Below are 17,472 nucleotides of genomic sequence, written 5' to 3' on the forward strand. Positions count from 1 at the left end.
ATATTATTGTTTTTCATTTATCCATATGATATAATCACCCAATACATTGTCATAATTAAATTTAATTTTTATACCAATTAAAAATAGAAATGCATATGTTTTATCATTTATTTGTTCTCTGAGTCTTCCTTTCTCTATGACCTACATTTCTGACCTGTATCACTTTTATTCTCCCTAACAAACTTGCACTTATGAAAGTTAAACATTTATTACAGAGTAGGTATGGTGGTAATAAATTTTGCTGTTTCTATTTGGTCTGGAAAAATCCTTATTTCTCTTTTGTTTTTTAAAAATATGAGGTGCACTTGAAAATTAAAAAGGGTATTTTTAAGGTGTGCAACTTGACTTGATATAATTTCACTGGATATAGGATTCTTATTTTTTTTCTTTCAACATTTTAAATATTTCATTCCAATCTTTCTTTGCTCATGTGGTTTCTAATAAGTAGTATGTTGTAATTCTTATTCCTGTATAGATATAGTAAGATTTTCCCCCTGGCTCCTTTCAAGATTTCCTCTTTGTGTTTAGTTTTATGAAGCTTAAACATGTCTAGAGGTGTGTGTGTGCAAATGAATATATAAATACATACATATATATGCAAATATATGAATATTCCAGATGAAAGAAGGCTCAGGTCTACAAAGCTTTCTCTCACCTAGAGAATAAAGCTTTTTTTTATGGGGAAGTCTCTAGATTTATTTCACAGTGATTCTCCTCTCCCTCTGCTAAATATGTAAGGTGCTCTTGTCTTGCATCTTTACAGTAAGAACCTGCAGAGTTCTTCAAGATAAAATCCATGAAAGTGTTCCCCTGCCCAAGACTGTGGCATCTATGAGTTTCTCACTCATAAGCTAGTCCACACTCAGCCTCTGATAATTCATCAAAACCACAAATAAGTCTTCCTACCAGCCAGTCATTCCATCAGCTTCTGCTCCAGATAAGCAGAATTGGGCTATGACACTGGATTTACTTGTCTCTCCTGATATTAGAGTGGCAGTTTGCTCTGATGAGTCCAGGAAAAGAGAGCATTTAATATTTTTCAGATTGTGAATTCAGGGGAAATATGTAGATAACATTTCTAAAGTCATTGCATCACAGGATCTTTCATTTTTCTCTTCATGCACCTGATGGAATTTGTGTTTTATGAAATGCAGTTTGGAAATTGTTAGTATATTAGGAAACAACAAGATTCATAGCAAGTTGATCATGGATTTGAATCCCAAGTTCACAATTTACCCTTTAGGCAAGTGTTCTTTGTCTATAAACTAAAGACATACTCCTTTAGATATTGTCCCATCCGGTATTATCACAGCAAATAACAATATCAATTTCAGGAATTAACATGGGATTTGATGGTGTAAGGATGTGCCTGTCACATGATACATACTTAACAGGTAAAATATCACCACAATCATCATCACCATTATCCTCATCATCATCTATTGGGGTCCAAAACAGTATTGAGCTTTTTCCGACATTAGAACCAATGTTTCTCTGAATTAATGTGAAGTCTCAGACAAATAAAGGTGGTTACCCAGTCACAGTACTTTGAATAACACATCTGGCCCAATCTATTGTGTCAGAGGATGTGTGTAGGAGTATGTCTAAATGTAAGTTTCCATAGCTTATGTCACTACTGAAATGTCATTCCATGTTTGGTAAAATTCACAGAGAACATTACATAGGCCTTCCAAATATGGCCCAGGAGCCTATTGTCTTCTGAGAAAAGTATAGGGCCAGGCCCAGAGCATTTAATCCGTATGAGCAAGCATTTGGGAGTCCGTCATTTGAAATGAATTACTTGTGTTAATTGGCTAGTAAGTCATTGTGATTGCATATGAGAGTCATGGCTAAACCCTACTGGACTGTCATGTTGTTTTCCACCCTAAAATGTCAACATTGTGGGTGAGCTGCCATGGAGAACTCCAAGGAAGCAACTGCAACATGATATCTGATTCCTGTGTGGCTGGAGTTGTTGGCGCTGGATTTAATACTATAACCTGGAATATGCTGGCTTGGAGCAATATGCATGATTAGGTGGTTTAATTACATGTTGTAAAGGAAGCTGTGACCTTTCCAGTCCCATCCTGGAGGTGGCATTGTGCTAATGGCAGGAAAGGAGACAAATGTGGGGGAGCCTGACAACCTCAGTGTTCCCTTGTATAATTATTCAAGTACATTCAATAATTTAAAACCATCCACACAATTATTAGATATGAGTGACTATCTACTGTTTTAAAGAAAATTTTGGAAGTCTTGAGCAAGGACCCAGTAACAAAAACAGTTACTTGGAAATGTTGAGCATACAACATCAACATGAACAAGTCTCTCATTTTTTCAGTCAGTTTGGGAAGACAATACAATATTAAAAAATAAAAACATGTTATTCTTGCCTATCAATCAACTAGCTAAAAACTTTGTAGCTTAATAATGCCATGATTGTTCCATAGGGCATCAAAAATTTAAAAAGTAATATAAATCCTGCCATTTACAAGAGGCTTCACATTTTAAAGACTATTTTCACATTCGTTATGATGTTTGATTATAATGAGAGAAAGCAATATGAGAGAAGATAAAAATGGAAGGTTATCATTTCCCCAATTTTACAGTTGAAACAGCAGAGCAGAAATGTTGAATGATTTGCATTATTAAAGTTAGGACTTAAACACAAAGATTTTGATATGGAGCCACAGTTTCTTCCCTCTCTGGGGCATTATAAAGCCTGAAGATGAGACCTAGGGTTTTTGAAATGCATACTAATTCTGCCAGAAAGCTGAATTATTTCTCTACAGTATGTACAGCCAAGATCCCCAAGAATAAAATGAAATGTCTTGACTTCTTTTATAAAAAGCAACCTAAGTGTTAGTCTGGGCCTGTCTGCAGAGAACAGAATGCACTACAAGGGAAACAAATTACCCAGACAACCCAGACCTCAATCATTTTCACCTGAAATGCAAAGGCATGTTTGCAATCTGAATGGTGGGTATAAGTGACTTGATTGTCTCTGTGGGTTTATATTTGAATGCAAGCACACATTAAACCACCAGGTGCAGATATTTTCTATTTCAAAACATAAATTACCTCCAAAACAGCATCCTCAGGGTCCTTGGCCGCTGCTCTGTAAACGACTGTGCCCGGGGCTATGTCTTCTAGGATATAAATCTCAGTAACTGCCAGAAAATGTACAAAAGATGTGGTTGAATGAGTTTCACCACTATTAAGCCCTGAAACCCCTCATCCAATTCTGTATTTCAGATAAAATTTATTTCATTGTACTTGCTCAGTACAGATGCTTTTATAGAGTGATTTCCATTAAGCCAATAATATTAGTAATAATAATAATAACAGACACCACTTATTAAGTGTCTGTATGTGTTAGGCACAAAGGAAAGAGACTTACAAATTTAAACAGTAACAATGCTGAACATTTTTGAGTGCTTATTAGCTGCTAAATGATTGGTGACTTTATTTTTATTTCTACTTTAGTGAGGTTTCCAAACAAAGAATAACAGGCTCCAGGTTAAACAGTCACTACATTAATACTGTCAGATGATTTTGTTGTCTTCTTCTTAAGTTTGTCTTCTTCCCATGTATTTTGGGGGGGGGGGTACAGGGATTAAACTCAGGGCGCCACACATGATAAACACATGCTCAACCATCCCCAGATTGTGTTCAAGGCAGTGGGAACTACAAAGAGGTCAAACCCCTCTTCAGTGTATCAGGAATGCTAGGGCACTGTGAGACCCCTTTGTCCCTGAGGGGAAGACCCACCCCTGCTGTTGCACCATTTTGCCAAGGAAGTGTCATTCTGGATAGCAAGGAGGTCCAAAGGCCTTCTTGAACTGCAGCCAGTCAGCCTGAATAGCCAACAAGCAAAAGCTCATGGAGGGCTGGGATGTAGTTCAATGTAGAGGACTTGCTAGCATGCATGAGGTCCTGGGTTTGATTCTTAGCACCAGAGAGAGAGAGAGAGACAGAGACAGAGAGAGACAGAGAGAGAGAGACAAAGAGAGAGAGACAGAGAGAGAGAGAAGCTCATGGAGTATCCACAAGCACTCTGGCACCTAGTTTACCATTTTAGAAGTTAAAGAGCATAATGTGACCTTGAATCTTCCCAAAGGCTTATTATCCATTTGGGGAAGGGAAACTAATATTTATTGAGCACCAACTGTATGCTTGACATATGTTTGGCACTTTAAACACTATGTAATTAATGTACATGAGGAACTATCAGAGAGAATTAATGAGAGGGGGAGGGGGAAAGGAAAGGACACTGGGGAGAATGAAGAGTATGGAAGTACACTATATATATATGACAGCATAATGAAGTCTGCCAAAACACTGTTTTAAAAAGGAAGGGAAGAAGAAGGAGGAATGAAAGTGCAATGGAGGGTTTGAACTTGTTCAAGATACACTGTATCCAAGACACAAGTATCACAGTGAAATCCCCTTGTATTAATAACGTATTTTAATCAAAAATAAAATAAAATAAAATCACTATGTCAAATGAACATCATCAAGATAGGATTAACATCTCAGTTTAATCAATGTGGAGACTGAGGCTAACATAGGGCAAGTAACTCGCCCCAATTATTGGCCACCCCCAGCATCTGAACCCCATCTGCTTATATTTATAACAGACAGCATGGATCATCCAGATGTAGGAATTAAGTATATGACTGCATAAAAGAGGCAGAGAGAAGAAAGGGAGTCAAGAGTGAGAAAAAGAAATACATACATGATGAAAAACAGAGAGAACAAGTAAAAGCAAAAAAGATATGGTCCTTGACCTCACAAAGTTTCTAGTTCAATGACATAGACACACTGTTAATCAAATAATCCTCAAATAAAGAATAATTTTACTACTCTGTAATAAGTAAGTGGAGAATTTTCAACACTGAACAAGTTCCTTCTCCTTTCTAAGTCTGTTATGTATATAATGGGAATGGAACTAGAACCTACCTTCAATGTCATAAACTGTGACATATTCACTTATAGCTCTTAGGACAGTGCCTGGCAAAATAGTTAGGGCCCAATAAATGTCTGTTTTTTTCCATACTGTTGTTACCAGTATTCTCATTGTCAGTCTTACTGCCATGATGCCATAAGAGCACATAGGACAACACAGGGCACTGTGCCTACATCTATGTCCACTGGAGCTTCTCCCTCCAAGAGAAGATCCTTGGTACCTTGGTCTCCCTGGGCAAGGGATCCAGTGAAGGTAGGTGGCTCATTCACATCTGCAATCTGAATTAAAATGGTCTGTGATGCTGTTGTCCCTTGGTTGTCTTTGGCATAGATTATCAGGGAATAGAATGTCACCATCTCAAAGTCCAGTTTGGTTACTCCAGTGGTGAATAACTAAATCAAATAAAAACAGAAAAAGACTGGAGCAAATGATTGCCTTCATAAGGATATATACAGAATATTTCAGATACATAATTTCTAACACTAATCAACATTTTCTTTTGTTTTGTTTTGTTTTCACAAAAGGTCTAATTATGTTGCCAAGGCTGGCCTTGAACTCTTGGGCTCAAGTGATCCTCCCACCTCAGCCTCCCAAGTAACTGGTACTGCAGGCATACACCACTATGCCTGGCTTCTGTCAGCATTTTATTTGTTTGTTTTGGTGGGACTGGGGTTTGAACCCAGGGCTTTGCACTTGCAAAGCAGGCACTCTACCACTTGAGCCTTACCTCTAGTCCATTTTTACTGTGGTTATTTTGGAAATGGGGATCTCACAAACTATTTGCCCATGCTGGCCTTGAACCGAAATCCTCCTGATCTCAGATTCCCAAGTTGCTAGGATTACAGGCGTGAGCCACCATTACCTGACTTGTTTGTTTTTGTTTATTGAAATACTGTCTTGCTATGTAGCCTGGGCTGTTCGAATTCACAACCCTCTTGCCTCAGATAATGGTGTACTGGTATTACAGGTATGCACCACCACATCAGGCTAGCATTTTCTTAAAAGGCATAAAAATGTTGTCTGTGTGATGTGGAAACAGGGGTGGTCTTATTTATTATTAAAAATAAATAAATTTATTTATTAAAAATCTCCACATGTAAATAATTCTCTCACGTCATGTTAAATGTTGCCAAGTCTTCACAGACAGACATGCAATGGACCTGGACCCAATCTGACACTTCACGCTCATGCTCTCAATCATGAGCCCAAATGTCCCAGCATCAAATATGGATAAAAAAGGCAGAATAAGAGCCCGCTTGTCTGTCCCCTGCTCAGTTACCCACATGTCCCATTCTAGGTTTCCTTCATGGTTTTTCACACTGGAATTTGAACTCTTGGATTGACCTAAGACCCCCTAAAGTTGAGCCTCAAGAGAAATTGGGATCAAGTGTCCCCCATCCCCCCATGTGAAATGCTTACAAGACTCTGATGATGGCCTTTCAGGTCCCTGGCTTGGTTCTCTTCACATGAAAACCTAGAAAGTTCCATGTCTAACGTCCTTCCCATGTCTGTTACAATACAAGTAGATTAGGGAATGCATGTTTCTAAATATCTTTTACTGGTGAAATAACAGAAAACAAGGATTTTATTGAATAGAGAGACCCACCGGAAGGGGGTAGATGCTTGCCTCTGGACACCCTACAGCAAATCACGAACCCCTCATCTATGATGACAATGTGTTCCAAGGCAATACTAATAGCTTACCTGTATCAAACACTTGCTGTGTGTTAACTGCAAGCATTTAATATTAATTACAACATTTAACCCTAAAACTCAAAATACAGTGTTGTTGATATTATCAGCATACTCATTTGACAAAGAAATAGAGACTTAGAAAGACCATCCAGCAAGGAACAGGAAGGTGTGCATCACATGTAAACCTGGTACTGACCAGCAGGAATACCGGTCAGTATTTGACAGCCATTCTCTACTGAGCACTTACCATAGGCTGGACACCATCTCTTCAAGTCTTGCAAGTATCCCATAGAGTTAATGCTGTTATGGTCCCCATGCCACTGCTGAGGAAACTGAGGCTCAGAAGTAAGATATTTTGCCCAAGGTAACATAGCTGGTAAGTATCAGAGCCGAGGCTTATAGTCAAGTCTCCCTGACTCTAAAGCTTTTTCTTTTCTCCACATCTTGATGATTTCTGGTAAGTTCATTTAAAACCATAGTCTGATTTTTAAGGTATCTGTGGTTTTCCAGCCTCAATGAAGCATAACACTTTTTTCATACAAGAACTCCCTCATCCAAGAAGCAAGTCTGAGCCGTAATCTCAGACTTCCCTCGTCGTGTGATCCCTCAGTGTCCTGAGACCCTCAAAAGGGCAGCAACAGCAACCATTTTGTTCTCTGGCATCTTACACAGACTGGGCTTCCCATCAACTTTCGACAGATATTTACTTAATCAATGAAAATCTTATTCTTTACATTTACACTGGAAGAAGAGAGGAAGATGGTCTAAGACCCCCCTCTGGTTGATGCTCCGCCCCATCCAGGAAATAAGGAGTGTGCACACTAAAGGTGATGGGATCCTTTTCCCATTCTGCCTATGCAGCCCTGTTGAACTTGCTCAATGGCAGGTAGTAAGTGGAAGGTTACTTAAGTGCAGCACACCACATCTCATTTCCATTGCTTCATCTGTACAATCAGTTCACTTCAAGGCTTGGTATTGTCTGCTATTGTTTCTCCAAAAGATTAGTGTGGTGTTTGCTTGGGGTGGTGTTTTGCATGACTGCTGTTCAGACACCCCTCCTAAACTCACTCTTTTGCGAACTAAACAAGCATATATGGCAAGGAAGGAAGTCCACAAAGGCTGATGCTATGCTAAACCCCAAATAGAACAGTGTATGACCCTTTATATTGCAACATCAGAGAAACAGATATTACCTGAGTTCATACTGCCTTTATCTGCAGATATATTTCCATGCTATGAAACTGTTTCACAATCAAACTGCTTCTATACTATCTAGAGGTAATCTACGGTATAGTTTTGACAATGTGGACACATCTTTCTTATTTTTTTAAGTTTTAATGATCTGGCTATAATAATGCTAAATAACAGGGTTTTTAATATATTTGTTACAGTAACACCTACTATATGCTAACTGCTTGTTATGGACCAAGCAGTAAAATGGCACTTTGCATACAGCATCTCACAGGGTCTTTCTAATCAGTCAATGAGTGAGATGGTGCCGTTGTCAATCTCGTTATGCAGAAAAGAAAACCAAAGTGTAGAAAGGTAGTTTACCCAAGGTCATGTTGCTACTAACTGGAGGAGCTATGGTTGAAAACTTGATTGTCAGGCTCCAAAAGTATCTGTGCTTAAAACAGCTACGCTAAGGAGATGTGACGGTACCACGATCCTACTACTACTACTGCTAATAATAATGGTGATGAGAGGAGGAGAACAAGAAGCACTGAATACTCTTGCGGTCATGCAATAGAAGGCGAGAAGGGAGAGGATGATTGCATTTGCGGTACCAAGTCTGATATTGTTCACCTACATACTCACATCCCACAGATGCGGAGCTACGCGACAGCACAAATGGATGTACTGCAGGATTGGCGTTAAGAATGAAAGGCTCTCCAACCAGAAAAGTGTGAGGAGAGACAGTCACGGTGATGCTGGCAGCCCATGTATGTTCAGAGGCATTTTCCAGAAGAGGGCTGACATTCTCAATGGCAAAATGTAGAGCAGCTAGAACATCTTAGAGGAGATACAACATTTTACTTTCTTACAAGGATTTCTGCAAGGCTTCCCAACCTCTTTCATATTGTGAAATTACAGAGGAAAAAAATCACAATAATTATTTAGTTCTTTAGTTTCCTTAGAAGTCTTAAAAATTGGTTGAATTGACTGGGTAGGGTCACCAAGGATCTGAGAATGTATCCTACTTGCATGCTAACAAGTTAGCCTGCCTTGGTTTCAGGAACACTGGCTGAAGACGTGAGACCTCTGGGTGAGAGACAAAGGACTGTGTTACTGATGGCACAGCAAACAGTATGGGCTTCATTTTCACATCCCTTTTCCTTGTTTCTCAAGCCCTATGAGGACAACACAGAGTGTACATTTCTATCACATTTGAGGTTTCCAGAGCTTAAAAACCAGATGTATTTTTTTTTAAGACAGGTTCTGACTATGTAACCCAGGCTGGCCTCGAACTCACAATCCTCCTGCTTCAGCCTCCCTAGTACTGGATTTGCAGGCATGTATCACCATACCCAGCCCCGAATGAGCAGGAAGTTTCCTGACCTTGGTCCTGGATGGAGAAAACAGCTTTATTTTTGTAGGTGGTGAACAGCCATCCTCTGAACCAGAGAGAGACAGCATCTCAATTGCTACGTAAACATCCTTGAAAAGATAACCCAGAACAAAGGCAGAATCAGCTCACAATGTATGCCATTCTTTGTTTTGTTTCCTTCTCCCCCTACTGGTATTTCTGGGGATCACCTCCCAAATAAATTTCTCTTGAACCCTTCTCTGGGGTTGAACCCAAACAAAGGCCATATGATCTAGTCACCTTTTGCGATGTACAATAGAACATAAAGAATATTTCGCTAGCCATTTGTAGTAAGAGGGGAGCATGAAGGAAATCAGTTATCAATTAATTCAGATTTACAATGAGGTTTGTAAAGGGCTCTGGTCCCACCAGGTCCAATCCCTGCTCCTTCCTCTGGCCTCCCCTTTTCCTATGTTCTGCTCCATTGATCCTTCTTTCCATTCTTCTAGTTCATTTACATCATTTATAATAATGTAAATTCTACCCTTCATTTAATTACCCCTTGAATATCTTTTCCTTCAGAAAGGCTTCCCTGACATTTCTGGATTGGCCTAGATAGTCCTCCCATGGGTTTCCACGTTACGCCTCTTGACATTTTTCATTTTACAATGCTCTTTCACTTGTGTGACTCCCAGGAAACCATGAACTCTAACAGCAAGGAATGTGTTTATTTTTATCAGTGAGTAAGAACACCTACTACTTATTTGTTGAATGACCAATAAATACTATTAATGACCATTTATAGGACTTTTTTTTTGCAGTACTGGGGTTTGAACTCAGTGCCTCAAACTTACTAAGCAGGCATTCTCTAACTTGAGCCACACCCACAACCCTTTGTTGCTTGAATTATTTTTTTTAAATAAGGTCTAGCTTTTTTGCCCAGGCTGACCTGGGATTTAGATCGTCCTCTTTTCCACCTCCCAAGTAACTAGGATTACATGTGTGAGCCACCACACCCAGCCAGGACATTCTTTCACATGAATTTTGTTTTTTTCATTTAATCCTCACCTTACCTAAGGTGAGGGTGCTGTTATCACTTCCACTTTGCAAATGAGAAAACAGAAGCACAGAAATGCAATGGCCTTACATTACACAATCAGTGAATGGTAGAGCCATGATTTGAACCCCAAATTTGTTGGATTCAAGTTGCATGTTTTTAAATGATCATAATTATTCCATGATTTAGAGTAAATTTCTTGGGTTAGAAAGGAAAAGTGCCCAGAGACTGCAGCCATGCAGTGGACACCAGAAATTTGGGAATGAAGGACAGGAGAAGCATCAGGAATGACTTCTGGATATAGCAGACCTTGACTCAGGTCCCAATTTAGCCTTTTACTGGACACTTGACCCCTGGAGCAAGTAGCTCATTTTCTCTAAAGCTGGATGTCAACTGTCACTTGATAAGATTCTTTGGCAGGGGGCAGAGTGGGTGGTAAGGGAGGGGGTGGGGGCAGGGGGGAGAAATGACTCAAGCCTTGTATGCACATATGAATAATAAAATAATAAAATAAATAAATAAAATAAAAAGAGATTAAAAAAAATAGGAAGATTCTTTGGCTGAGCCTGATGGGGAACCAATCACCATTATTTAATAGAGAAGCAATTTGGATTATTGGTCATTATTTCTAATAAAGATTTGTCATTTGTTGACATAGCCAATGTCGGGTTTCTTGTTACATCATTTCATTATACATTTTATTAGGCAGAGTGGATGAAAGGTGAGAAAAAATAGTTTCCTAAATGACATCACTCCATACAACTTCTTCCTGATCCCTTGGTGTTGGGAAGTTACTCAATGCTTCTCACAACCTGCATGAGCTTGTCCTATGAACCTCACCGGGAGTGACTGAAGATGCAGAACAGACAGAAGACAGAAGACAAACATGCAGAAAGCTGGGGTCGGGTGTGCTGGGTGCTCGGATGGAGACACACAACAGCCTCACTACTTCCTTTTACTTTTCTTTTCTTTTACTTTGCTTCTTTTCTCTATTCTTTAAAACCTTACTTCTTTTCTATTCTTTCAATTCTCAGTGCTTAGAGTCATACACACAACAGCAACTTCTCCATTCTCCTTCAGCAAGTTTCTTATATACAGTGGCAAACAAGGAAGTGGAGCAGCAGTTCTGGGGGGGTGGCGTGGCAGGAGGAACCTGTGATCCCTACTCTCTGAACATAAACATCTTAGGAAAAGCAGTTGTGCTGCATTTTGCCTTCACCCTCTTCTGCAGCTGGAGCCGTGACAAATCAGCCTACAGATTTTTGGGCATAGCTGTGCTTGTGTCAAGTTCCCACAAATTCTCAAAATCACAATGCTTCTTAGACAAAAAGTTATACACCCTGCTGAGCTGGCCTACTTTGATTCTATTTTTCTAACCATTTTCCCCTCTCTGTTATGTGTTCTCTACTCCCCTTAATTTCAACTGAGTCTTGTCTTTGCAGTAATGATTTTGGCTCTCAGAACTTCTTTGAAAAAAGCAAAATTTAAGATAGTGTCCTAAAAACAAGTCCCATTGGCTCTCCATTCTCAAATTAAAACTATAGCCAGTGGTAGTGGTACACACCTATAATCTTAGCCTCAAGGAGACTGAGGCACAAAATGGAAAGTTTGAGGCCAGTTTTGGCTACATAGCAAGATCCTGACTCAAAAAAAGCAACATAACTGGGCACATTGGCTCAAGTCTATAATCCCAGCCTATAAGCCTACCTACTTGGGAGGTACAGATCTGGAGTACTACAGTTTGAGTTCAGCCTAGCAAAATGTTAGAGAGACCTCATCTCAAGAAATAAGCCAGTGTGGTGGCACACATCTGTAATAGCAGCTACATGGGAAGCACAGATAGGAGGATCAAAGTCCAGGTAAGCCCAGGCAAAAAAATGTTAGTCCTTATCTGCAAAATGACTAAAGCAAAAAGTGCTAGGGTCCTGGCTTAAGTGGTGGAGTGCCTGCCTATCAAACACAAAGCCTTGAGTTCAAGTCCCTGTTCCACCAAAATTAATAAATAAAAACAACCATGAATAAATAAAAAGGCAATTAAAACCATCTGTTTTAACCATTGTTGGTCAAGCATTTATTGAGTGTTAAGGTAGGACTTTGAAATACACAAGAAGCAAGGAGCATACCTGTAATTCCAATTACTTAGGAGGCAGAGACAAGATTACGAATTCAAGGCCAACCCAGGCAAAGTTAGTGAGACCCTATCTCAAAAACACAATAAAAATAAAAGGGCTGGAGGTGTGACCCAAGTGGTAGAGTGTTGGCGCAAGGCCCTGAGTTCAATTCCTAGTACCACTAAACAAAATAAAACAAACAAAAAAGAAATACATAGGGCCCTGTCCTCTCACCTGTTCTGCACTTCCAGTCCAGGTACATTCCGTCTAATGGAGCAGTGATGTATTCAGGAAGTAGATGATATCTGAGCCCCACCCATCTCATCTCTGCTCTTACCACTTCAGGGCACATAGGCCCAGCTTCCACCTGCAGGTCCCTGAACTTTTTTTCAGTGTCTCTGATACTGAAGTGCTGAAGAATTATATACTGTGCCCCCTCCCTTTGTTTTTTATGGAGGCCTTTCTTTCTTTCTTCCCCCCCCACCCCCGGCAGTACTGGGGTTTGAACACAAGGCTTTTCCTTTGCTAGGTAGGTGCTCTACTGCCCTCAAAGGAGGTCTTTCTACTCTAACTTAGGAATCTGTTTCTTAAAATGGCTACAGGGCTGGGTGGTGTATCTCAGTGGTAGAGCACTTGCCTAGCATGTGCAAGGCCCTGGGTTCAATCCCCAGCACCATAAAAGAGAGAAAGAAAAGAATAAGATGGCTACAAGCATCTCTGTATTTGTAGTTATTTTCTCCATCCTCTTTCCTGAAGCACCAAATTCTTTTCAGCTTCCAATTGTGTGCTTTGGGTTACAGACAGCTTTTCTGTTTAGAAATCATCTGAAAATTCCCAAAGCATAAGGTATGCAAATAAAAATTTTCAATTTTTGCTCACGGATTTCCCTCTGGAACTGTATTTCAAAGCCTGATTGGGAACTTTTTCTGTGTGTTGACATGTGTGATCTATTAGAGGTGTACGTGTGTGATGGAGGTACTGGAGTGTGGTTACTTGAAACTAATGATCCTTGGCATTTGTGACAGAAGAAGTGCCTTGCCCCAGCAAAGATGTCCACTTCCTAATCCCCTAAACCCATGATGTGATACCTTACAATGGCAAAAGTGACTTTGCTAGTGTGATTAAATTAAAGATTTGGAACAAGGACATTTTCTGGGATTATCTTGGTGGTCCCACACCACCACAAGGATCCTGAAAGGTGGAAGAGGGAGGCAAAGAAGAGTCAGAAGAAATGAAGAATGGTCTGGGAAAAAATGGAAGAAAAAATAAAAAAGGAAAAGAAAAAAAAAGAAGAATCGTTGGAAAGATGAAAACTTACATGGTGGCCCAGGGGTTATGAGCAAAGAATTGTGGGTAATCTTTGGAAGATTGAAAAACCAAGGAAACAGACACATCTGTAGAGCCTCCAGAAGACTCTTTCCAGCACAGCCTCACCAGAATTTGATTTTAATCCAGAGAGACCTATGCCAGGCTTCTAACTAGAGGACTGAGAGATAAATGGATGCTGTTTTAAGGTACCATCAAGTTTGTGAAAATCTGTAACAGCAGCAAAAGAAAATTAATAGAGATATTATTAAGCTACGTAATAAGACATCACTAAGCACATTTTACATGACTGAGATGGTGTCCATAGTAGAGGTGACTGAGCTAAAACCAAAATCTGGTAACAGCACCCTTACCCTCAAAATTCTATGAAAACCTCACATCTCACATGGAACAAAAAAAAAACTGAGTTCATACGATGATCTCAAAATTCCCCTCTGCTCCAGTCACACGGGCCTTCCTGTTCCTTAAATGTGTCAAGTAGGTTCTGCCTCAGGACCTTTGCTCTGACCATTGTTGCTGTACAAAATGCATCTTCTTTGGATATCCATGTGACTTACTCCTTTTCTTTAGGTCTCTAATAAAATGTCAGAGTACCAGTGTTCCAGAAAGATCATCCCAAGTCAAACTGCAACATTTCCCACCCCTGTGGGCACTTCCTGTTCTTCAAATTTCATATAGTATTTGTTTATTTTCTGCTCCTCCCATCTGAAACAGAAGCTTCAGGAAATTGGGGGCTTTCACTTGTTGTTCCCTGTTGTACATCCAGTACCAAGGACAGTGTCTGCCCTAGCCGGCACTTAGTAAATATCTGTTGACTGAAAGTAAATGAATAAATTAAATGATTCTCTTTTGCTAACTTAAATGGATCAATTAGGTTTGTTTGGCCAGTGGTCAAAACCTGCATTTTTTTATATGAATGCATTTGAAAACTTGTAACGGCACATTCATTTCATTGGTTCAGATTGAGCCATGTGAACAACAGATTCCTACTGCCTGTGAGAATGCCTCATGGCCATCACATTAAAGGATGGATTGGGTTTGACTGCTTCTTCACTGTGTTTTTATGTGCCAAGAAACTTCAGAATAACTTGGTTTTTCACTAAAAGTATGTTTTGAAATGCAGCTCAATACCTTGCACATATGATAATCTCTAGAAAAAGGACAGTCATTTTCAAAGCACCTCAGCCCACCCATCACACTGTTATTTAAATAACTATGGTTGGCATTTTTTATTATTTATTCCTTGTCAAAATAGTTACATAATGAATTCTCCACTTTCTGAAATTAAGTCAGTAATGTAAAATGAAAAGGATAGAAATGATGGCAGACCTATAGCTGGATTACAGGGAGATACTATAAAAAATTTTAAGCTATGTTAAAATGCCATCATGGGACTTCATAGAATGATGGACATTGAGGGGTTATATCTTTGTATCCAAGGCCAAGAGGGAATTGGAAAAAAACAAAACTCATTGGGCTCCTTAAACAGGGATTGTAAAATAGTGTTTGGCAGTTGGGCACAGGATATCAGGGATTGTTGGGGACAGTGGTAAAAGTGAAAGCTTACTCCTTTCTAACAGGAGTGAGTAGCTACTATTTAGCCCATGTGGGAATGTGGGCTGAAGTGCCAGATGTTACTTTTTTTAACGATCCTAACATGGAGATTTTTATATGAAACTATACTTTTTATAGGCCAAATGTATCTGGAGTCTCCAATTTGTGACTCCAGACTTGACATAAAAGTCTTCTTTCCCCCCACCAAAAAGCAAATTAGAATACATTAAAGCAAATTAAATTAAAATATTGTTAGACTTAATTAGATCCTTACTTTACCAAATATTCTATCCACTGAGCTGATGTGATCAGTGCACCTGCTTTTTCAATTCAAAAAGATAGATGTATCTACACCATGAGATCACTGGATTCAAGTAGCACATTCAAGGCCTTAAAAAGAATTCTGTCTACAAAATTTCTAGTTCTGTAGAATATCCCTGTCCAATATGTAACTAAATTGCTAAAAGCTTTTAAAGGTATCTGAAAATAATTTTAATATTGCATTTTATTTGACCTGATATACTTAAAATATTATTTTAATATATAATCAAGACTTTTAAATGTTAGTGAAATATTTTATATCCTATTTTCCCATACAAAATCTTCTAAATCTAGTATATACTTTACACTTACAGTACATCTCAATTCAGGCCGGCCACATTCAAGTGCTTAGTAGCCAGGCAGGGGTAGCTGCTACCAATTGGAACTGTACAAATCTAGAACTTTGTTATTATTTGCAGATATTCTCATTTACTTTTATTGCAAAAACAAAATCTTTTCATGCCTAGTTAAGAAGCAGGAAATCATCGCTGAGATTTTTCTTTCCCTTTAGCCTCATGATATCCATCATTTATTCTTAAAAACATAAAAATGTTTTGCTTGCCCTTTTGTTGGCAATAATGACACTGACTTTTACTCAATTCTAGAATGGGCTGGTTCTAAAGCAAATGGTTGAGTCTATCATTGAGTTATTTTATGAAGTCAATTCATGCAAGATAAGCAAAAAATATTACTTAAGTCAATGTGTTGGTACTGTAATCCAAAATTTAGATGATACATTTTTAAATTTGGGGTCTTTTTTTTTTTAGTAAAACTAATTCATATTATTTTAAATCAAATAACAAAGCAAAACAAAACTGAATTTCCTATATACTCCTCCCCATCTCTGCTGCTATACCACTTCTGCCTCCAATTTCCAAAATTATTCATTGTTAAGTTTTTGGTATATATTCTTCCAGAACTTTCTATGTCTATCAGCATGTGCATACAGATATATTTTTTAAAGAGTTCTTCTTGTGTTCATAGTTTCAGAACATGCTCTCTCCACTCCACAATACATAATGGATTACCTTTTTACCTATATTTTGAGCACCCAGCCCTGTCTCCTAGTGCCGTCCATAGTACAGACTTAGTACCAGTTACTTAACCCTCTGTCAGTGACCATATAAATTTCCTCTAGTCTTTGCTATTTATATCCTTAGATGGCTGTGTAGTTCTGTAGGATAGCCTCCCAGAAGTGGCTGGCTCTGAGTCTGCGGGTATCAGATACTGGTAGAAATGGCCCATTGCCTTCCATAAAGAATGCCCCAATCCCATTCATGTTAGTTGCACCTGAGAAAAAATTTCAACTGAAATGAGACTTTTGACAACTTCAAAGATCAACACTGAGAAGGTACGAAAAAGATTAAAATAAACCAAGTGGAAAATTACCAAATAATTATTTCACAGTTACATGAGTTCAATCTAAAGTTACAAATACTAACCTGGAGCAGCCACCAACGAAAAGAACAAATGAAAAAAAGGCATGGTTTCCTTGAAGGCCTCCAGTCCCTGCCTTCACCAGCTTCTAGGGAGGTTCAGTATCTTGGCAGAGTCTTCCCAGGAGAAATGGCCTGTCTCCAGGCACCATGTACACACTGCTCCATGACAGTTCATGGTGAGAAATCTGTAAAGTGACACCTGCTCTCTCTAAAGGGCAAAGCTCCAACAAAGGTAACTACTCAAGCCAAGGGAGAATGCTCCCAATTCAGATTCCCCAAATACAATGTTCTCCCAAATCCTAGTGCATCTAGGGTGGCCAGAATTAGTAGGGACTTGTCAGGAAATGGCAACTCACTAGACTCAATGATTTTCAAAAAGGATTCAGTTTAATAGTGAGTCCAGGTCACTAAAGTGCATTGCCCTGCCCTGCTCTGTTACTCACACCCAGACTTGGAATCAAGGCTTAGAATCT

The 17,472-nt window shown here is 39.1% G+C and overlaps 1 protein-coding gene across 1 annotated transcript in view; it reads right to left on the reverse strand.

The window, feature by feature from the left end:
• Window positions 1-12,621, reverse strand: part of LOC109679167 (cadherin-related family member 3-like) — a 74,915-nt gene extending 62,294 nt beyond the window's left edge. The window contains 5 exon segments of the mRNA XM_074042895.1: window positions 3,082-3,170; window positions 5,190-5,361; window positions 8,483-8,494; window positions 8,496-8,677; window positions 12,594-12,621. Coding sequence (XP_073898996.1) covers window positions 3,082-3,170; window positions 5,190-5,361; window positions 8,483-8,494; window positions 8,496-8,677; window positions 12,594-12,621 — 483 coding nt within the window.
• Window positions 12,622-17,472: the final 4,851 nt, after the last annotated feature.

The sequence above is a fragment of the Castor canadensis genome, chromosome 10 (genome assembly GCF_047511655.1).
Source record: "Castor canadensis chromosome 10, mCasCan1.hap1v2, whole genome shotgun sequence".
NCBI classification, from domain to species: Eukaryota; Metazoa; Chordata; class Mammalia; order Rodentia; family Castoridae; genus Castor; species Castor canadensis.